Here is a 23931-nt window from a genome sequence, read left to right as displayed (position 1 = left end):
TACCTGGTATGTCATCTAAAGATATTTTTGATGCATTAAGAACTGAAATTAAAGAATGAGATATTCCAAAATCGTAGTATTGATCACCTCCAACAGACTTTATATCAGTTACTTTTGGGGTAGATAATAATGATCTTGCATCAGATCGAATATCTAAAAGAAGAGGCTTTAAAATAACCAGAAGTGCATTTGTGGCTGCATGTGAAATATTGTAATGAGTTGCCCATTCTGCTAACCGCTCTCGAACATACAATCTGGTTCTTGCTCAACTTCTTCATGTTCTTCAAATTCAACTGATAAATCATTATCATCGAAGTATACATCACAGTGTTCTACACAAAGATCAATATCTTCAACTTCCATCAAACCTCCTACCAAATAATCTTCATCAGCAATATTTCCCTCTAAATCAATTCTATTCTGATATTCAAAACCATCAACAGTTTTTATCTCTAAAGTTAAATCCTCCTCAGCTAGAGCAACGTCAAAAGATTTCTCAGCTGCAATGCAAAAATGCTCATCTACTCTAGAACGGATGTGACGTCGTCGACTTCGCTCGCTATATACTTTATTAGACATCTCTACAGTAATGTATTTCGAATCAAATACAAGAAATTAAGACAAATTTAGGAAAAAATTCACGATAGAAGTTACTTGCCTCATTTCGGCGCGATAACAAATATTTTATGGCCGATCACACTATAGATAGGCTGGCCGCTTCGCAGTGGCCGGTTTGGTGGGCATCCCACATAACAAAGCCTATCCACTCCGGAGTAATATCATAACTTTATGTAATTTTGTCGCAAAGCATTCTGGGATGTCTTGCCAGACCATTGAAACTTTACAATATTAACCCTTGACCGCGCTATTTTTGTAACTAGAAGAGAAAAATTATGAGTCTTGAAATTAACTTTAAACAGTCCCTAAAAAGCAAACAAACAAACATATAAAAAAAAATTTTTTTTGGGGGGGGGCGAAAATTTGGGTGCGTGACTTTTTCGTCACAGTGAGCAGAAAAGGAAAAAAAAAAAAAAATTACAGCGAAAAAACCAGTGCGCTACGATATCCTTACAAAGCACCGTTTAGGGTTAAACATAAAATTGTTTTTTTGCATATATCTTAAAGAACTTTGATATTAACTATAGCAATGCCATCATTTTGTGCTGCTCTAAACTGTGGAAATGAGAGTGGAAAATGCTGTAAAGATATTTCATTTTTTCGTTTTCCTAAAGACGAAAAAAGGCAAGCTAATATCAATTTTTTACTTAAGTACTACTTACTTTATATTTACAATTGAGTTTTAAATTTTAATTCATGTAGACGGCTGCTATCAAGATTGCGTGTCAAAAATACTAGATTACATAAACAGGTTGAACATTTAAAATCCAAACAAAAAATTCCACAAATCTGTGATGGATCTATAAAACATATCTTAAAATTATCCAGTAAATACTTATCACCAATACAAGTTAATTTTTTTTAAAAGTCAACTCCTGATGAGTAAACGAGTCAATAAAGGAAAACGTTGGTCAATTAGTGACAAGATTTTGGCATTGCGACTTCTATTTCACAGTCCTCAAACTTTTAATGTCTTACGAACAATATTCTGTTTACCAAGTAAAACTTGTTTACTACTGTTTTTGTCTCGTGTATTTGCAGATCTTCAAACAGGGTTTTCTCCTCAATTATTTTCTCTTTTAAAGTTACAGGCTGAGGCAATGAAGCCATATGATCGTAATGTCAGTCTTGTTATGGATGAGATGTCATTAAAGCAGCATTTAGAATATGATAGAAATTCTGACACAGTTTATGGAATAAGAAATAGAAAACTTTTAAATCAGGCTCTTGTTATTATGGTTAGGGGCTTGTAAAACAAATGGAAACAACCAATAGCTTTTTTTTATAATAATTCAACAGTATCAACAGCTGACTTGGCTTTTTTACTACGTGAAACCATTACCAAAGTTCAAGAAACAGGTTTACACATTAGATGTATAGTTTGTGATCAAGGAGCTACTAATATAGCTGCCTTACGTTTGGTTGGGTTTTCCAAAAATTCACCATACTTTCCAAATCCTTTTATTGATAGAAAAATTCATGTTATTTTTGATCCTCCACATTTAATAAAAAGCATTAGAAACAATTTACAGAGACATAACATTGATATTAATGGTGAAATTGTTTCTTGGCAACACATCCAGTCTCTATACAATTCAGACAAAATAAACTCTGTGCGTCTAGTACCAAAAGTAACAGGCAGGCACTTAGACCCTGGGCCTCTTTTATCTATGAAGGTAAAACTTGCAACTCAAGTTTTCAGTTATCAGGTTGCTACTGCATTATATTGCTGTTCTAATACAAATTTACTGCCTTTGAGTGTCATACCAACAGCAAGATTTGTTGAACATATGGATACTTTATTTGACATATTGAATTCATATAAGTTGTATGCTGACAAACCAGCTCGTTGTGCTCTAACTTTAAAAGGAGATAGTATTTCTCAACTGGAAGAGTTAAAGTATTGGATTGAGAAATGGAATTTTTGTGGTGTTAAAAATCAAGCAAGTATATCATGTCACTGGGGTTTAAGTGTCACAATAAATAGTGTGCTAACCTTAACTAGAGAGCTGTTTTCTGAAGGTTTTGAGTTTGTTTGTACTTCTCGATTCATTCAAGATTGCATTGAGAATTTTTTCTCCATTATTCGAAGCAAAGGTGGATGGAATGACCGTCCTAATGTACGACAATTTCAAGCTGCCTACTGAAATGCCTTACTTCTTTTATCTGTGGAGAAAACCAAATCCAATAGCAACTGTAAAAAGGACTCAGATTTTGCCACAGCTTTCAATCTAAATGAATTTATGAAGTGTTGCAATCAAAAAATCACAGATTGTGGGATTTATCAAGAAGAAAGACCTAAGGAAATCTCTTATTTTCTACCAGGATCAGTTTATAGGTTTACTGGAGAAATTTCAATGAAACCAATCAAACAAGTTCTTTCACACATGGCTGGGTGGCTTGTTCAAAAAGTTAAGTAATGTGATAGGTGTGAATAGGGTTAGGACTATTGTAATTGTAATTGTAAAAATTAAATACATTTACACATTACAATACAATAATTTTGTATTGTAATATTTCAGAAACAATAAAAAACTTTTTAATGGTATTGTATTGCTGTGATGAAAAACAATTACAATAAGTATTGTATTGTTTTTCTTTCTAACAATACAATAAAATTCGAGAACTATTGTATTGTTTTGTTTTAATGAAAACAATTACAATGACTATTGTATTGTTTTGATGAAAACAATTACAATAACTTTTGTAGTGTATTACTTTACATTAAAGTAGAAAAGCTAACGTATTTTAATGTATTTATATTCATCTCTGACGAACTTTTTTGCTATTTTTTATTTACGGATTTGCAATATATTGCAAATTTTATTTTTTACATATTTAGATTTCGCATCACCTATCTTGTTATGTATTTCTAAGCTCTAAATGGCCGCAAAATATTGCCTGTCTGCCCTTTTATTTTTTCCTCTTGATTTTAATGCTGCAAAGGAACTTAAAATATATATGAAAATTAACTTTAGTAACACAAACAGTTAAACAATAATTCTTCTTAAATAAAAATGTTAATGTCTTGAAAAGTTGAAGAACCAACATAAAAAAATTAATGATGACGAAACGAAGAGCCAAAAGGAGATTTTTCTTGATGCGTTTAAGGCCTGAAAATAAAACAAAATATTAACCGTACTATTTTTAACAATATCTTCATATTCATTATTTTTCCAAATATCTCATACTTTTTTTACAAAGATTTTAATTGCTAAAAGTTATACTGGAATGAGTTGTGTTTATAAGATTTTGGTATAAGAATAAGACTACTAGATGTTAAAATATTTCCAACGAATAAATACCTGCACCTTATAGTTGCCTTTGTTTGAATTCAGGGTGATGTGTAATCATCATTATTATCAAAACTCTGACTTGAAACACTGGAGACCTGATTAAGTTGATTTTTATCATCTTCTGATTCAATTTCTTCAAATTGGCTATGAGATGCATTGCGCTTAACTGGAGTTGAGATTCTGCTCGAGGAAGCAGCAGACATGGAACTGTTCATTGAAGAGTCTAAATCTCCAGAGCTGGCTGCCCTTTGTTGCTGATCAGACTTAGATGGACCTTCAAGTTGACCTGAATAAAATTGTTTCACCATTTTTACTCTTCTTGATACTTTGTATCAAAATATGAAAGGATATTTCCTAACAGTTTTAGTCAGTTAAATTAAAAATTTGCATGAAAAATAAAATCTCACTTTTTAAATAAACCTTTTGACAGTTTTATAATTTTTTTAAAAATTTTTAATAAAATTTTTTTAATTTAAATTTTTCAAATTAAAGTAAAATCAAAAATCAAATTAAAAGAATTAAAAAGATAAATTTGTTACAGCAACCAACAAACCCTCTAACAAACTGCATTTACCTGATTCAAGTTGTAAATCCCACTGAATTATGACTTTGCTGCTGTTGTGATGTATATACACCAGACGAGCCACATTAGTTGGGTCCAAACGACTTCGTAGTGGAGTTACAATATTTCCTGCTTCTGAGAAAACTTGTTCTGATGCTGCAGAAGATGCTGGGATGGAGAGCACAGCACGAGCAGCTGTAGACAAAAGTGGAAATCGAAATTCATTTTGTTTCCACAAGCAAAGGACATCAGTATCTTTTGGCACTTTGACTTTTGAAAAAGCTTCCCACTCCATTAAAATAGGAGGTTTCTCTTCAGCTCCAACCATTGGGTCTGTTGCTTTTTCTTCATCTCTACAGGCTTCATAAAGGGGATCGTTTTCACGGGAAAACTCCTCAAAAACCTCAGAGCGTGTTGCATAGGTCCATTCTTCGTAGGAAGAATGTTCATTGATAATTGCTCGTTTGACCTTTTCGAATAATGCCGGGGAAAATCGACGTAGAGCCACACCACGGTAACGTGGATCTAAAAAGTTGGCTTCAGCAAAAGTTTTCTCATCGCAGCCATGATTCTTAAACTTTTCCTCAAGCTTGGACAAAACAGCTGCACAGTAATTCTTCACTTCTGTGTTTTCTTCTGTCATGCTGTCAGAGAAGATTTTGTGCTAGTTAAACACTTCGGGAATGACTTCATGAATTGATGGCTTGTCTTCAACAGACAAGGTGTTGATTGCGTTATTAACCTTTTCATCAAGGGCAAAACTTTCTGCCAGATTTCAAAAATGGATTCATCAGGATTTTCTCTCCACCAGGTATTCTGCTTGTCAGGGAATTCATTTTTCTTTCCTTTTCTTTGTATGTACAGAAGAATAGGCTTCGCATCTAAAGTTGACTTCAAGCAAAAAAGCATACTATTCCAGCGTGTCTTGACAAAGCTTTGAATTTTATGAAGTGGTCCATTAAACAAATATTTTTGTTTCAAGTGCGCTGCAGTGGCCTCCATTTGGCCTGCAATCTTGGGTGAGTCTCGAAGCAAAGATGGTTGACACAGGAAACTGATGAGACTGATGATGAGTTTTTTGAAAAAGCCTTCACATTGGCAGCAGCAGCATCATGAGTGAGAAAAATTTCACAACCATTGGGCAATTGACTTTGTAAATCCTGAGTTAAACTAGAAGAATAAAATCATAACATTGTAAAAATAATTAAACACAAAAATCTTAGAGGCACATTGGTGCAGTAGCATAGCGAAACGGGGTTAAAGGGCCTTTTCCTCAGAGCGCAAACAACTAAAGAGGCGCCAAAAAAAATGCTCGTCTTTTCATAAAAAGCTTTTTTCTAAAAAAATTTATTTTTGTTATAAAAAAGCCCTTTCTTGCTATTTTGGACACGGGCGCTAATGACCCTCGCTATGCCACTGCATTGTGAATACCAAAGTCTATATATCCTGCTATAACTATAGTTTCCATCAAAAGATCAACTAGGTCTCAAGAGGACGACAGAGTAAGTTGCCCTGGGCCTTATTCATCTCTATGGGCCTTGTCTTGCTAATAACAGACCTTGGGTCCTGCATTTAAGCAGTGTAAAATATTTTTTTTTTTTGTTTGAATAAATATTTTAAGTCTCTACGAACGAGAAACTTTTTAAGTCTCTACCAACAAGAGCGTTAAAAAGCTTAATTTTATATTATACCGCTATTTTATAAGAATTAGTAGATTTTCTGTCAAATTCCAATTTAAAAAAGTTGCCAAACAACTTTTTTAAATTGGAATTTGACAGAAAATCTACTAATACAGTAAAGTCTCCCAATTTTTCAGTTTATTATAATTTACTTGAAAGAAATCAAAAAATAAAATATTTTTTACTGATATAACCAATTCCATTCAAATTTTGCCCAAAATCATTGCATTAAGTACTTACTCCGAGAAGATTTTTTGTAAGTTTTTAGCAGTCTGTGGCATATCAGTTGGCTCACAACACCACAAAAATCTCCGTATTTGGTAGCTGTTGTTGATGTAATGGATTGTGATGGAATTATACTTGTCACATGCTGGAGAGGACCATCCATCAGTGGTGAAACCAATGCGCATGACCATTTTGATCTCGGAAAAGACGATGTCTTTCACAGCTTTTTTGACAGCCTCATATACAATGGGAAGTTTATTTTGGTCATAGCATTTGGTCTAGCGATTCTGTTAGAGACGACATCTGGACATAACTTGCATTTGACTTGTGAAACATTTTTTGAAGTCGGTTTAACATATTCAAAGTTATTCCACCAGAGTTTTTGCCTTTTGCAACCAGGTGGGAGTCTAGTTTCTGCAAATTGAAAAGAAATCATTTACAAGCTCAAAAAGTAACAATACCAACTTTATAGCTAGTATTACTTAATCTAGTTTAGGATCTCCATTTTACAACCTTATAATATAACTTAAAGTTGAACAAAACAATTTTAATTACTGCTTGGAGCCTATTTAAAAAAATTACTCTGGGTTAATAATCATATTAATTCAAAAAAAGAGAAAAAAATAAACAAAAAAACTATACCTGCCATTTTGTGGTTCAACCTTTGATCTTAAGGCAAAAAATGAGTCTGATACTATATGCAAAATCTAAAAGAGTGAAAATAAATTTAAATTGTAAACATTTTCTTGCTGGTTTTTTACATTTTTATGTTTACAAACTTAGAGTGTGTAGTTGCAAAAATTGTGTGACACTGCTTTTTTGAGAAAAAAATTGAGCCACACAATTTTTGTGAAAAAAACTTTAAGTACTCTCTTAAAATTTGCGCTTTTGAAATTTAAGACTTCAGGCTTAACACTGTAAAGAAACATTTCCTTCACAAACTAAAAAAAAAAGAATCATAAAACGTACCTTTTTACTGCATTTGATTATGAATCTTTCAAAAATTGAAATTTTCTTTTGACTTAGGCAACTCAGAAAGTTCAACTCGTCACGCTTTTATATTGATACGCTTTAATATTGTCTAGACACTGAATTCCGTGTCAATTCTTCCGCGGAAGAATTATTTATTACGTAATAAAAAACCATGACTATAAAACAATAAAAAACCTTATTTGTACAAGTCGGCTGAAAAGAATTAGGCTGTCTAAAATTAAAGTTAAAATATAATTTTAGACTTATCAAAGTAAATACTAAGTAGATAGCAATTCAACATAAAATATTTTTTGAATCGGGTAAAATCGGTTGTACCCGAGAATGAACCACAAAATATTTAAGATTTTATTTAATAATATATTATATAAATTACAACTAATATAATTAATGAAATTCTATAGAAATTTTGGTATATTCTTTTTACAATACAGGACTTTACTTATAAATAGTTTTATTAGAAATTTCCCGAATTTTAATTTGCTTATTCAGGATAATTTCGTAGCAATAAGGTTTTTAGTTTCCGCTCATTGTTGTATTTTATTGATACTATTACGTGAGGCATACGTTCGCAAATATTCTTTTGATAATTAATCCGTACCAAATTTTATGTTGAATCGCTGTCTTAGGTCTTCCGAATCCCTTTCATTTGCAGAAAAATGGCGGTTATCTTTTTTTTTGATCCCGTTAACTTTGATTTTCAATATCTAAAGTTGCCCAATTTACCATTCTGGCTCCCCTTCCCCCTCCCATTATTTTTCAGTAAAATAGATATTAGTTGTACCCTATTTCAAGGGTACAAGGGTATACAGTCGGCAACTGGACTATTAAAACATTTATTAAATTTTGACAGTAAAATAATTTTTACAATAATTTTTTTAATAATTTTATTACAATAACAATATATTGTTATTGTATTACAAAGACGAATTACAATACAATATTTATTGTTATTGTAGTGGGTTATTACAATACACTTTTTTTTCAGATATTGTTATTGTTTTATAAAAATGAATTGCAATACAATATTTATTGTTATTGTATTACAAAATTACAATAGTTGTAAATCACAAGTATTGTTATTGTTTCTAAATTAAGTTAATACAATAACAATAATTATTGTTACTGTTATTGTTTTTATTACAATTACAATAGTCCTAACCCTAGGTGTGAAGATACACTCTTTCTCGGTTCAACTGACAATCCATCAGCTTTTATGTCACTAGTTTCTGAAATGAAAACAACTGTTATGAAATTCATAAACAAATATCTTGAAAGAAAGGGACTGGCCATGATTCTCATTAATAAAGTTAAAGAATCATGTCACTTTCAGTTTTTGTATGATCTGCATGAAAAAAATATTGTTCGGCTTTTTGTTATTACAAGAATTTTTTATTTCATAAAATTTTTAAACAGGCATCTGAACCCACGTAATAAGTCAAATTCAAAAAAACTTGCACGTATTGTTCATAATTGATATACATGTTAATATTTTTTCAATATATTTCTATGTAATTAAATGTATATTAAAAAGGTTTATGTTTTACGAGTGTATGTTATACAAAAAATAATTAAAAAGATTTTAAACTTGTTCTCTTTTCCCCATCATTTCATTCTTACTGAAACATCTTAAACTTAATCTATAAAAAATTTAAATATCTAACAACAGAGTTAATCCATAAAAAAAACAATCTTTGTAAGTTGCGGAGAAGGTCCGGCAGGACATCCCAGAATGCAATTTTCGTCAATTAACAGGAGTTTCGCTAAGTGGATAGGCTTTGCCACATAAGACCCATGTCGAATCCAATATTGCTAACCCTGGCCCAGATCAGCCCACGTAGCCCAGGTAAAAATTAGATGGGGCCCATGTTGGCTTGTTGGCTGGGTACTGTTTTTTGTCTTGAAGGAATGAGCATGAACTTAGAAAAAAAGTGCAATAAAGAAACTTCATCACAGGCTTCTTGTTTTTTAAAACTCATTACCACTTTTGATTTTATTGCAACTTTATTGATTACTCGAACAATTATTGACTACACTATTCCTGTTACACAAATGTTGCAAGGTAAAACTTTTGATATTTGTGATGGTTTAAGTTCTATTTCAGCTTTAAAAAGTTGTATGTTGACACTTAGAAATTTAATAGATGATTATCACATAAAGTGTTATGATACAATTCTTTGTATTGCTTCTAAAGTTGATGTTGCTGAGGTTAAACCAAGAGTATCAAGTCATCAAATATATAGAAATAATGTTCCTTCATGTTCAACTTCAGATTATTTTAAGAAATCGTTAACCATACCACTTATCGATCACCTCCTATTTGAAGTTAATAACAGATTTAGTGATGATGCTTTGGTTGCTTATGATGGTTTGGTTATTATTCCAGACAAAATATGTCTTATGTTTCTAAGAAGATTGAGTGGAAAATTAAGTTTCAATCTTTTGTAAATTTTTATTCAACAGATTTGCCATGTGCAATTTCTTTAAGTGCAGAACTTGATTTGTGGGAAAGCTATTGGGCTCAAGAAAAAATTTGCTTACCAGATAATATTTCAAGTACTTTAAAAAGTATTCCTAACAATCAATTTTCAAATTTAAGAGTTTGTCTTCGCATTCTAGGAACATTGCCTGTAACCTCTTCTTCGTGTGAAAGATCATTTTCAGCTATGAGACGATTAAAAAACTACACACGAAGTACTATGTCATCTGAGAGAATGAACAGTTTTGCTTTATTGCATATTCACCAAGAGATAGAACCTGATGTTGAAAAAGTTATTGACTTATTTGCACTTAAAAATCGTAGATTAAATTTTACAGATAAAAACTGTTAACCTTTTTTTTTTTTATTATTATTCATTTTCTTTGACAAGTTTTTTTTATTTGTTAATTTTTAAGTTAACTTTTAATATTTTATGTTTAATGCTTTTTAAGTTGTTTAAATTTTGATTAAAATTACTCTATAAATAATTAGTTTATGTAATATCTAGTGTCTGCACCATATTAGTAACAAAATCTTTTTTTTAAAATACAATACAGTTACCTTTTTTCTGAACAAATTGTGTTGTTAAAGTTCCAGTGGTCAGTCCTTCTTCAATTTCAAACAACCAATGAACAAGGTTAATTATGTAATAAATATAAGACTAAGAATAAGTATAAATATTACAAGTAGTTGTTCTTCCAACATATCAGTTTAATTGAATTTGATTGAAAAAAAAGTGAAATGTTTGTATTACTTTTTTAAAATATTTTTTAAGTTTAAAATGAAAATTTTCTTATTTTAGATTTTATAAAACATGAAGTAAAAAAAATTAAAATTATGAAAATAAAATTATTTTAATTAGATTTTTTAATATAAAATAATATTTCAAATTTTTGTTTCTAATATACTTTTTTTTTACTCTCTAGTAACCTTAATGCCTTCAATCGGTAAATAGGATTTTATCAGTTTTTATATTTAAAAAATATATATGATTTTACTTTTTGATGTACTGTATATTTTATATTTTAATTAAGAGCATTATGTTTATACAAATTTAAATATGATTTATTTTATTAAATATTTATTTTCTCTTTTTTTTTAGTTCTACCTTTTTAAACGTTCTACTCAGCGTCATCACCCCAGTTTACCCTGCTTAACTAAAAATATGGTTCTAATTTAGTAAACTTTCATGACTTGAAATTTACTTTATTGATCATTAGCCAGCAGTTTAGGAAAAAAAATGACTTCAATACAGTTATGGTATGTGATAACTGTTCACCGGCCGCATCGCAAAGTTGTTTACATTGTTTACTAATTTTTACGAATAACATTCATGTTATTACTACATTGTGTTGCTACTATATTGTATATTATTATGTTATTACTATATTGTATCTTTCATGTTAATATTAATAATTTTTGTTATATAAATGGTAATAATATGTTGTGTGTCTATTTAGATTTTAATTATTTTTAGCATTGTTTCGGAAATAATGTAGGGGAGAGTGAAGTACCATGACACACTTTTAGTTTTTGTTTCGTAACAATTTTTTTAATACGCTTTTTTTTTAGGCGATTGGTTTAATTTGTAGAAAAAATTTATTCCCACAAAAATTCTATAAATTACCAAAATATAACAGGTTAAACTTGTGAGACTAATTAAAGTAAAATTAGGAATTTGTTTCAAGGTACTGGTATTAACGTTTAAGGTATTAACGATCAATTAAAAACTGAACTTAAAAAGTAGCTAAAAGTAGAAAGATTGTTGTGACTGTTTCGTCATAAATTAATTATACTGTGTATTAAATTTGAAGTTTTATGGTAGTGTTTTTAATTAGTGTGTTGTATTTTTTTTCTCTAGTTGATCTAAATTAGTGTAAACCTATGCTTCTTTTTTGAATTCATAAAAAGGGGTGCCTGAAATAATTAGTGCTTCAGACTTTGCTAAATAGCGAGAATAAGTTTTAGTTGATGGAACTAGAGATAGTAGCTCCTTTAAGTAGTAAACATGATAGTATTTGTAGAAAAGAAAAAGAGATTTTTTTACGACAACTTTACGAAGATGGGAGAGAGACTAAAGCTTGGCAGATTGAGCAGGTCCAATGCTCGATGTCCGTTTTAGCGTCCGTAATGAAATATCGTTTGAGCCTCTTTGTAAGAGTTTGTAAACAAGTGGTTTCTTTTAAAAAATTTTGAACCCGAGGGGGCAACTTAAATTTGTTCCCTCAACAAACGAGAAGGCAAATTTAAGTTGCCCTCTCGTTTGAAGGGGGCTCCCTCCCCCGCCCCTCTCTATATCTAGAAGCGTTAACATTTCTTGACTAACTTCTTTAAAAAGCTAAACCCGCACCTGAAATGGTTAGCATTATTTTATTCATTATCCTTGTAAAATGTAAATAGTACTCTCTGACTCTATTTGTAGTGTTTACTACTATTTTAATCAATTACTCCTCTTTAGCTCTTTTAGCTTTAAACAAACATCTTTTCTTCATTTTATTTTTAAAACTTTTGCTTACTGTTTTTTAATCAATTTTTCTTTGGACTTCTATCTAATTCTTTACTTCTTCTGTTTTATCAACAATTTCAAATTATTCAATAATAAAAAAACTCTCTTTCTCTTAAAATTCTTCTTAAAAATCTTTTTTAAAAACTCTCTTTAACTTCTATTTAAAAATCCGTCTACCTCTTTTTTTGTTTATTTAGGAACTCGAACTTTTCCTTCTTCTTATTCGCATATGCAAGAAGAAGTCCTTTTCCTCATTTTTTTCGTTTGTTTAATGAGAAGTCATTTGTAACTCTATTTTTGAACTTGTTTATTTCATTGCTACATCTACTTATCATTTATTTACTTGACAGGTAAATAAGTCTCAGCGTGTACGTCTTTTCCCTGATTTAAAATTTTCTGCCTCCATCAAAAACTATTATATAAAAAAGGTATTTGTATGGATAAGTATGTCTTGGTAACCAGTGATCAGCTTTTACGACAAGGGTTTATCAAAAGTACCTGTGTTTGTCCCAAAAAATGTATAAATGCTTTAAAGGTGAATTATAATCCAAATTTTCTCGAATTAACAGAAAATTTGTCAATTTTGCAAATATTTTGGTTTTAAGAATTTACTGACATATAAAGAATTATTTTTAGAATGCCAGACTCAGCTCAATGAATTTGGGAAAGTTTTCTCTTAAACAATTATAACGCAGACTTTAGGAAAAATAAAAAAAGTTGTTATAAATGCATTGTACAATTAGACTTATTGTAAAATTTTTCTTAAATTACCTTTAACTTATTTATAATCAATACAAAATCAAATTGTAACTTTAAGGCGTAGAGGAAAGTTTATTTCTTTGTATTAGGGTATAAAATAATCTGGGCTCATAGCCATTGTTAAGCTGAAGAAGGTGTTTTAGAAAAAAATTACATTTTAATGAGTTAGCAGATTTTTTTTGCATTTTATGATTAAAACTCTGCAGATATATTTAGTAATACAATAAATATTTAATAAAATATCGGTTATTAGGATGTTGAAAAACAGTGGCAGTATATATTGTATGCTGCTACTTAATTCTAGTTTCAGTAATATAAATTTAATTGTGAAAATTTTTACATACATGTAAAAGAAATATAAAAACATTGTATAATTTGTGATCAATTCTATTGTATTTTATAATATAGAAAATAGTGTTAAATATGGCTAGTGCAGGGCATGTTGGAAAAGCTAGAGGAAGAAGAACTTTTTATCTGTTGGGGTACCCTCTCCAGATATTTTCTCCAAATAGACTTCCAACCGGTGGGAAAGTTTGTCTCAGAATTTACTGGATTAACCAGAGTCATGCAAATGCAATCAAAACATTGTCATCTAAAATTGGATGTCCTCTGGAGAGTACAGGCAAATTTAAATGCAGTAATGGCATGTGTTATGCTTATAGCAGAAACGAAATATAAAATGTGCGCATCATAAGGGAGCTGATTAACATTTGGAGCAAGGCAGGCTTTGATGAAAATTTTATCATCAGTGAAAGGTCGATTAAGTAAGTTACTAAATATCAGCAATTTTCTCTAGCAAAAATTTCTCATAAAAGTTAAGTATTTTGTGAAACATATTTATCAGTGAAATATAATTACATATAAGTTTTTATGCTATATTTTGAAATTATGACATTTTTTAAATGTTGTAACTTTTTAATTTAGGAATAGAATCATTGCTCTGTATACCCAGTATATTAAAATTTTAAAGATGAGAACCCTAGAGATGAGTAAAGAAACAAATGAGCCAACATACTCAAGAGTTCTTAGACAAAGCCAATCTTTTGTTTCCTATATACAAGGAAAACATTTTCAAATTAATTAGCCAGGATCCTAGCTAATTTAGCTAGGATAATATGCAGGTATGATGCTTTACTATTTAAATTACAGACATTTTTTTTCTTTTCGTTTTTTCTGAGAGTAATGACAGAAAATGATAATGATAATAAATTTAGGCACCATATTGTGAGGAGGGAAAATGAGAAAACTGTAAAAGAAAAAAATTATCTTTAAGTTTTTCACCCGACTCAAGCATATAACATTCAAACGAAGAAAAGAGTGAGTCAACCAAAATACCAGGTGGATACACATGATCAATGAGTGAGTCACATCATTAATGTTTAAAACTGTTTTCCCAAACACGATTAGAAATACAATGATGTTAATTTAATTAGTAAAGTTCTCGAAAGTTCTGTAGCCTTGCTGAGACAAAGACTAATAAAAAGAAAACTTGTAAAACCTGTCATGATAAAGCGAAAAAGAAGAAAAGTTAAAAATAACGACTAAAAGGCGTACACATGGAGACTTATTCAACCTGTCATGATAAATAAATGATGAATGAGTAAGGCAACGAAAAAAACAACCAAAAACTATAAAAAGTGGGGAGACAGAAAAAACGAAGAGGGGAGACGAGAGGGAGAAGGAGGAGAATAAGATTTAAGAGAAGAAGAAGTTTAAATAGATTTTGTTAAATTCTCCCTATAAGAGAATCTGATGAGAAATTAATTTTAAGAGATACTAAAGAGGATTTTAAGAGAAAAAGAGTTTTTGAGGATTTAATAAGAAACTTATGAAAAGAATTTATGGAAAATTAAAAGAGAAACTTATGAGAAGAATTAATGGAGAATTTAAAAGAGAACTTTATGAGAAGAGTTGGTAAGAAAATATTTGAGTAATTTTCAGTTTACATTATTATAAGTATTATGTATTATTGTATGTATGAGTTGATATTAAGAGAATATATATATTGATGAGAAATAGTTGCGAATATTGATTAAGAAAAATAAGTAAGAGAAAAAAAAAAACCAGTCGTAAGTATTTTTATTTTTGTTTGCATTTTGAGTAAAGCGATATTATTATTAGTAGTAATTTGATTATTGCTTTATGCGTTAAAAGTTATTATTAAAAAGTCTGATGTTTCTATCGCGCTTTACTATATCTGCGTTACACACCGGCAGTCCTACCTCACATTCTATCACTCTCTATATTTGCGCTACCATTACACTTACATAGAACCAACCGCTTTGTCATATCCGCATCACTCAATAATACTCTGAACACAACATCATAATCATAAATATTAGGAAAATCCGCCGCCCAACGAAAAAATCCACTCATAGTGTAAAGGTATATGAAAAAAAAGTCAAAGAAAAAAACAAAAATGCATGCTTAAGAAAAAAGGTTTTGTAATTCTCAAATATGAGAGTTAAACTAACCAATTTTAAAAAAGTCGTCTAGCACCATCGTTTTTTGCGGACGCATAGGACATACACATGTTTGCTCGTTTTTGATGTAACAAAAATTTTGGTACTCTCCAACAAAGATGAATGAAACCTTTACATGATAATTCCAACCGTTCTGTTTCCACAGCAATTTCACCAATTCCTGCTCACTATAGTTGTGCAAAATGGCTGCTTCTTCAACTTGAATACTTAAACAGCAAGAATAACACCAAAACCTATATCTAGCCATAGCCGGAAATTTTTTTTTTATTATTGGGGCAATGAAATTGACATTACTAGTAAAATATACTTTAAAGAATACCTACAAAAGCGTCCTTTACCTCTCAATATGCGATATAATAATGTTTTATAGCATCAAGTAATTAACTGGCAACAGAATAATATGAACAAAGTAATATGAACTTTATGCGTAAAACAGCTAATCCTCTAGACTGCCCATGATTGAGATTTATTTAAAAGTACTGGGTAGTCATTATAAGAAAAATGTAAAAAGCAAAAAAACATTGCATAGTCATCAAAGATTTGAAAACTTCATGGAAAAAAGGATGAATAGTTATGATTGTAATACTGAGCGTATGCTTATAATGATCACTGAAGTAAAAGTTTGAAACATTAGATGTCTATAAATTAATTTTTTTGGAATATTTTATTTTTAGATACTGATGCATTAAAATTGTTATTTAGTTTAAAATAAAAGCTGATGAATTTATTTCTTAGTAGTTTTCTACTTTCATATTTATTTTGTTTATACGCTTTTTACAAAAGAATTTTATAATTCAAAAACAAATGACAGTTTTCATTTATTGTGTATGTAATTTGATTATTGTACAAACTTTATTTTGTTCAAAAACTGTTAGTTATTCTGGTTATTTCGTTTCAAATGCTTCAACCCAAACACATCCGAGGTTTGGTATTCGGGATGCAGAGATTACCATCTATTGGGAGGAGGGTTTCCTAGAGTATCAGATAAAGAAAAATCAACAATGCATGGGACAGGTCAATCTGCCACAGCCAAGACCATGTGTTTAACTACCTTTTACAATAAGCAGTTAAGTACGAGTAAAAATGACAGCTCTTAATCAAGAAGTTAGTATAATATATAACAAAATCAATTACAAAGATCGCATGCTTTCGCTTCCCTATAATACAAGAAGCTGTTGCAAGAAACGCATTCTTCAAAAACAAAAAGCCATCACAAATAGTTTGTTGCATTAATAAGTAATGCAACACTGGCCCCCACTTAAGTGTCTTTATTCACTAAGGGTATATTCTTTTCATCGATAAAGGTTATATTTACATTGTTATTAATATCTGAAGCTTGAATAGGTTTATGTTCCTCTAATAGATATAATTTATTAATTGGCCTTTTTATAACTTGAGGTTTATTAGTAGAAATACATCTAACTGATGCTGCACGAATCAGATTATCATTTGATATTATTAATTCCTGTACGATACCTAACTTCCATTCGCAACGTGACGTTTTCGGATCATCTATTATAACGACATCACCAATTTTAATGATGTGACCAGAGCTTTGAGATTTGCGATATTTATGAAATTCTCTTAGTTCGATTAAATATTCATTTTTCCATCTCTGCCAAAAGTGCTCCAGAATGGTTTTACTATGATAATACTGTTTACTTAAATTATGTTCCTCATCAGAAGGGATATTTGAATGCGACGATTCTAAATTAAGCTTACGCCCAAACATAAGATGATTAGGTGTTAAAGATTCATTACCAGGTGTTTCATAAATAAAGGTAATAGGCCTGTTGTTTGTTATGATTACGATTTCAGAAAGAATTGTGAGCATTTCTTCATAGTTGTTAATATCTTTTTAAGAGTTGATGTTGTTAATATCTTTTTAAGAGTTCTTTTTATTGTCCTAACCATTCTCTCAAAGAACCCACCCCACCACGGCGCTGCAGCCACATTGAAATGCCAACGGATACTCTTAGAAGAAACAAAAGCTTGGGTTTCATCTGCTGAGAAATATGTGCCATTATCACTGACAATCTCATAGGGTCAACCATAATGCCCAATAAAACGACGTAGACAACGAACACATGACTGTGTAGAACAATCAGGTAAAAGATCTAAATGAAGAAAACGTGTACTAGAACAAGTTGCAATAAATATCCAAGCTTTAAACATTTCATCTCCAAAATAAATATTTTTAACAAAAATAGGACCACAATAATCTACTCCGGCATATTTAAAAGCATATTCATCATTTAGCCTTGACAAAGGTAAGGGAGGTGAAATAGGATATTTATAAGGTCTGCTATCATATCGTCTACACACATAGCATTTTTTGATAAGCTTCCTAATAGTATTTCGAGCTTTTGGAATCCAAAATTTGGAACGCAATTGAGTTAATGTTTCCTTTACTCCATTATGTTTTACTATTGAGTGGCAATGTAATATTAATAGTTCACTAAATAAACTTTTTTTAGGCAAAAATATTGGATGTTTTGAATTGTATGTAATTGGGGCATTACCAAGACGACCTAAACAACGAACAACACCACTTTCAATGAAAAAACCTAAATCTTTCTTCAACTGACTATACGATTTTAATAAACTTATGTTTTTTTGAATATATTTAATCCAAAGAGTTTCAGCTTGGTTTACGTCTATGGCATTAGGAGTAGAAGAAAACCCTCCCATATATATTTCCTTTTTAACTATACTGACAAAACGCAAAACAAATGAAGTGACTCTCAGAAGATGGTCATAATTTTTAAATCTCTCAATATGCATAAATTCTAAATTTAAAGGTGAATCGACAGATGTCATCAATGTTGCAACATCAGAATGGAATGATAATCCCTGCTTTTTGAAATCAAAGCCTGGCCAGGAAACAGAATCATTATACAAAAATTTGGCACCTTTGAACCAAAGTTCATTATTTTGAAAATCACTAAATTTACTCCCACGTGATATAATATCTGCTGGGTTTCTTTCACTCTCAATATAATCCCAAAATTTAACATCATATAACAACCGAATTTTTTCTAAACGCTTTTGAATAAACAATTCATAGACTTAACTTTCATTATTAACCCAGTTTAGACAGATAATAGAATCAGAAAATAATTTTATTTGAGAAATATTGTAAACACTAGATAATTCTTTGGAAACAACTGACATTAAGTTTGCTAATAATAACATGGCTCTTAATTCCAGCCTTGGAATTGTACTTTTACTTAAAGGAGAAACTCTAGATTTAGAAGTGACTAAACAAGTATTGTAATTGTTGTTAGTACAACATCTCAAATAAACACAACACCCATATGCTTTTAGACTTGCATCACTAAAACCATACAACTCATATTTAAAATTATCTGGTTTGTCATCCAATTTTATATGCCACCTTGGCACACAAACAAATGGTACAGAAATTAAATCATGAACAATTTGATTCCATTCATTCAAAATATCACCATCTATTTCTACATTCCAACTGAGTTTCAGTCTACAAATAGACTGAAACAATATTTTACATCTTACAATGACTGGATTTAGAAGTCCCAAAGGGTCATAGAAGCTAGCTATAAATTTAAGAATGTCTCTTTTTGTTGGGTTAGAGTTAACAGTTTTAAGAAGTTCTTGAAACGAAAAAATAAAGCAATCTTCTGATTTATTCCATTTTAAGCCTAAACCTTTTGATATATTGCACGAAATAAAGTCATCCTCTTGAATCAAATTGCATAACTCTTTTGAGTTTGACTCAAACTTTCTCAGATTAAATCCACCTTCTTTTAAACATGATTTGGATTTTTTATAAAATCTAAGTCCTTCAGCAACAGAATCAGTACTTGTGTTTAAATCATCTACATGAAGTGATTGAATAAGTTTTTTAACAAACTCAGGATTGCTATTTAGATAACGTTCTGCATGAGTTAGAAGTGTTGCAGACAATAAAAAGGGAGAAGATGTTACACCGAACAACAATCTGCATAAACGATATGTACTTAATGCAGCTGAATTCAATTTAGTGTTATTTAAATCAAACAAGTCATGATACCATATAAAACGTACAAAGTCACGGTGTTTTTTAGCCAATGATATGTTTAAAAATGCCTTTTAAATATCTGTAATGAAGGCAATTCGCTTTGAACGAAAACGTAATAACACTCCAAACAAAGAAGTTGTAAGAGATGGTCCAGAAAACAAACACTCATTCAATGAGGGACCAGATATAGAAGAACTTGCATCGAAGACAATTCGAATTCTTGAAGTTTGCTTATCATTACGAATAACTGGACGATGGGGTAAATAATGAACATCGCCAATGTTGCTTTCAAATGTGGACACTTGTTCAATAATGCCCTTTGACAATTGATCTTTAATAATATCATTGTAAGATGTAAATAAATTTGAATCTTTCATAAACTTTTTCTCCAATGCCAAAAACCTACTCTTGCTTAAATTATAATTATCACCTAACACCGGATGATCTGATTTAAATGGTAACTCAACTTCATACATTTGGCCATCAAACTTTATATTATTTTTAAACTGATCACATATGACCTCATCAATTACATTAAACTTAGTATCGTCCCATAATGAATTTAACTCCTTTTTAATTGCTAATAGGCTATTGACAAATTCAGAGTCTATTTTTAAAACATGTGTTGATAAAACAGTTGAATTATCTACCTTATCCCTTTCAACAATGATAGGTCCACTAACAATGTACCCCACTTTTGATTTAATAGCTACTGGACCACTAACTCCTCTAATGACCTAATTTTCTATAAATTTCCAATAAAAATTAGCTCCAACCAATATATCAACAGATAAAGTATCATTTAATTTATTATCATCAGCTAACCATAGACCTCTCAAATGGCTATAGTTACTAGAAGCATTACCAATGTGCTGTCCATTTAAAGGAGAACAAATGTCTTTAACAAAGCATTCTATGACAATGTAATAACCATAAATACTTTTGACACACAACCTAACTCTGTCTAAGACCTCTGAAATGCTACCATGTCCAAAAGTCTTGATATGGATTTCTTTTTTGCACAATGGTTTTAATTTAAGTTTGGCACATGCTGATGTAGAAATATAGCTGAGCTGCGAACAATTATCAAACAGGAGTCAACAGGTTGCAGATTGGGAGTGGTCTTCATTTTCAACCAATACTAATGCAGTTTGCAGCAAAACAGCTTCAGTCTGAAGTAAAGAAGCACTGGCAACCGAGGTTAAATTTGCATTTTGTTTTTCATTGTTAGATTTTGCATGATCCTTTCGATTGTCATGATCAAAAATTGAAATATGATGTAAACCACCACATTTAAAACATTTAAAGGAAGAAGGGCATTGATGACTAAAATGTCCATCGCAAAGGCAACGAAAGCATCGCCTTTTCTCGCTCAAAATCTTCTTTCGAGCTGTAACATTTGTAATAACTTGACATTGATGTGGCTTGTGGTTATTATTGCAGAAAATACATGAAAGTTGAGTAGCAGTAAAATTATTTTTTATTAAAGGGTATATTATTAACATAATTATTTCTTTCAAAGTAGGTTGCTCGCCTTTTATTTGATATGCCAGTAGAATGAAAAGTACTGGCTGTGAATGGTAAACTAGAAGGTTCTGCAGAATTGCTACTCTGTTCACGTGCTCTTAACTCAGATTTTAGTACATCAAGCACATTTCTTATTTCCCAAGTTTCATTATCATTTAATTTACGACTGATAATTAGGTTAAGTTCATCAGGTAATTTCTCGAGTATTACTGGGATCAACAAAGGACCATACATTGAGGAATTAATTCCAAGGTTTTCTAAACTACGAACCTGGATTTCAATCATATCTAAAATTCTTCTTAAAGAATTGACATTTTTTATGTTGATTACACGCTCTAGAGATAAAAGCTTTTTCATGTGAGAAGATATCAATGTTTGTTTATTTGAAAAACGATCTTTCAAAATATCTAATGCAATTACATAATTACCATTGGAAAGCGATAACCCTGTGATTGCAGATAATGCTTGGCCTTGTACTAAGTTTCGTAAATATGTCATTTTTTGAATATTAGACAACTCTTCATTTTGGTTAATAGCACAGTTAAAGTTTTCAAAAAATGAATGCCAATTTTCTGCTTTGCGATCAAATGGTTCAAGGTTTAATGCAGGAAGTTTAACCACCTTGTTAGTTTTAAATGTAGTAACGGAACTGGATTCATTACTTTTTGAATCGAATTGTTTTAAGAAAGTATTAATTTTCAAAATCTCACGTTTATAGTTAAGTGTAAATTGAGTAGCATTGTCATCATCAAGTTGTAACTCATCAACATCTTCAATTAAAACAAAAATCTCTTCATCTAACACTTTGATTTTTTCAAACTTATCTGCAGCAGTCTCTCGTAAGGTTATAAGTTCATTTGAAACTTCTGTGTGATTATCAGCTCTTATAAGTTCATTAGTTTGATTAAATATTTTCATAACTGAATTTATGTTCATTGTTAGGGTTGCCAGATTTCTTTTCTAAAAAAACCGGACACTTTCTCATACATCCGAGCCCCCTAACATTCTTCTTGAAAATTCATTTTGTTTCATTTGGAGAGCTAAAGACGGAACAATATATATATACTAATACTACAATACATTTTATAAGGATATACAAGGAATAATGAGCCGAGGGACCCCCTACTTTTTTCTAAATTTTAATAATAAAATATGAAAAGATATATAGAAACTTTTGTGACCCCCGTCACTTCTGCTCGAATTTGAGAAAAGTTATCAAAGTTAAAAGTACTTTTACCATTACTTTTATACTACAATACAATACTAATTTTCAATTTTAATTTGAAAATCGTAACCTTTTAAAAACAAGCCTTGAAGTAAATTAGTACAGAAAAGTACATTTACTATTACTTTTACACTACAAATTTTTAATTTCTTTTTTAGTTTTTAATAGTGCTATTATACATCCTACCTGCTTCTAATATATTTTATTTTTTACTTTCATAGTTATATTTAATGTTAGTCTCGAATGCTTTTTATAGATTGCTTTTTTTTGAAATTGCAAAAACCTGAAAAATTTAACAGTTTTTAATAAATTTTTGTTTGCGTTTATTTTATAATTTACACAAACTTTCAATACTCCAATAATAATTCTAAAATTTGAACGTTCGAAAATTAAATTCCTTTGCGTTTAATCATAGTCACAAGAATATTCTTGTGACTATGGTTTAATATAATTAAACGTAACTAAAAACTTTCACTAATAAAAACAGAATTTATTATTTTTAAAAAAATAACCAGAATTTATTATTTTTAAAAAATAATAAATTCTGGCTATTTTTTTAAAAATAATGCGTAAACACTCAATGAAGAAAAACAGATATTCCTTAGTTTTGAAATAACCGGACATTTACAAGTCCGGTATTTATTTTCGTTTTTTACAGGACAGACAATTGAAATAATGGACTGTCCGGTTCAAAACCGGACACCTGGCAACCCTATTCATTGTACGAACTCTGTGTTTAGTGGAAAGATTGGACATGGTGCAAATCTAGAATCTCAAAGATTAATATTTTAAAAAATAAGGGAATAATGATATTAAATGAGTTTATACACAACTCTTTAAGATGAATGCAAGTGTTGATAGTAGTTAAGATGAAATATGTTAGACAAATAATTAAGATAAAAATGAATCTCAAATGATTGTACTAAAGAACAATGATAACAATTAAAATCTGCACGTATAATGAAATTTCCTTTTAGTCAATGTAAAGCACATTTGGACTGCCTACCAGCAACCAAATTAACTTAAATGTTTTTAATGAAAGCAAGTCCAAAATAGCAGAAAATTTTAAATTATTTTTAAAGTCAGACCAATATAAAATGCACTTCGAATAATTACAGTACTTGTCTTTCGAAATATAATTACTCCAAATAGAGACAACGTATTTAACATTAAAATATTACAGAAGAAAAATAATAACAACTTAGCTGCAAGTATCTGTAAATATCTTTAGTATCCAACCAAATAAAATTTCAGGATAATAATTACTGTAACAAGCTTAAATCACAAAGAAAACTCCGTGGGCTCCATGTTTAACTACCTTTTACAATAAGCAGTTAAGTACGAGTAAAAATGACAGCTCTTAATCAAGAAGTTAGTATAATATATAACAAAATCAATTACAAAGATCGCATGCTTTCGCTTCCCTATAATACAAAAAGCTGTTGCAAGAAACGCATTCTTCAAAAACAAAAAGCCATCACAAATAGTTTGTTGCATTTGTTTTTTAACCATAGAGCCACCTTAATAATAATGCAACACCATG

At 30.2% G+C, this 23931-nt stretch overlaps 2 protein-coding genes and 2 pseudogenes across 2 annotated transcripts; all 4 read right to left on the bottom strand.

Moving 5' to 3' along the window:
• The window catches only part of LOC149876792 (uncharacterized), a 780-nt pseudogene extending 201 nt beyond the window's left edge, over window positions 1–579 (bottom strand).
• A 3853-nt stretch (window positions 580–4432) lies between these two features.
• LOC149876791 (uncharacterized) lies at window positions 4433–5385 on the bottom strand (annotated as a pseudogene).
• An 11470-nt stretch (window positions 5386–16855) lies between these two features.
• LOC149876790 (uncharacterized) lies at window positions 16856–17431 on the bottom strand. The gene has a single exon (XM_090075119.1). It carries the CDS (start codon window positions 17429–17431, stop codon window positions 16856–16858), a length of 576 nt encoding a protein of 191 aa, XP_089931245.1.
• A 212-nt stretch (window positions 17432–17643) lies between these two features.
• Window positions 17644–22099, bottom strand: LOC149876789 (uncharacterized). The gene is made up of 5 exons (XM_090075117.1): window positions 21140–22099; window positions 20773–21060; window positions 19757–20373; window positions 18685–19576; window positions 17644–18642 (listed from the first exon to the last, which is right to left on the bottom strand). Exons 1-5 carry the CDS (start codon window positions 22097–22099, stop codon window positions 17644–17646), a joined length of 3756 nt encoding a protein of 1251 aa, XP_089931243.1.
• Between the last annotated feature and the right edge of the window lie 1832 nt (window positions 22100–23931).

The sequence above is a fragment of the Hydra viridissima genome, unplaced genomic scaffold (genome assembly GCF_058129835.1).
Source record: "Hydra viridissima isolate aposymbiotic clone 2 unplaced genomic scaffold, HvirCarnegie_v1 scaffold_18, whole genome shotgun sequence".
NCBI classification, from domain to species: domain Eukaryota; kingdom Metazoa; phylum Cnidaria; class Hydrozoa; order Anthoathecata; family Hydridae; genus Hydra; species Hydra viridissima.
The sequence above is the reverse complement of the archived record's forward strand: the minus strand, read 5'-3'. Positions and strand labels throughout refer to the sequence as shown.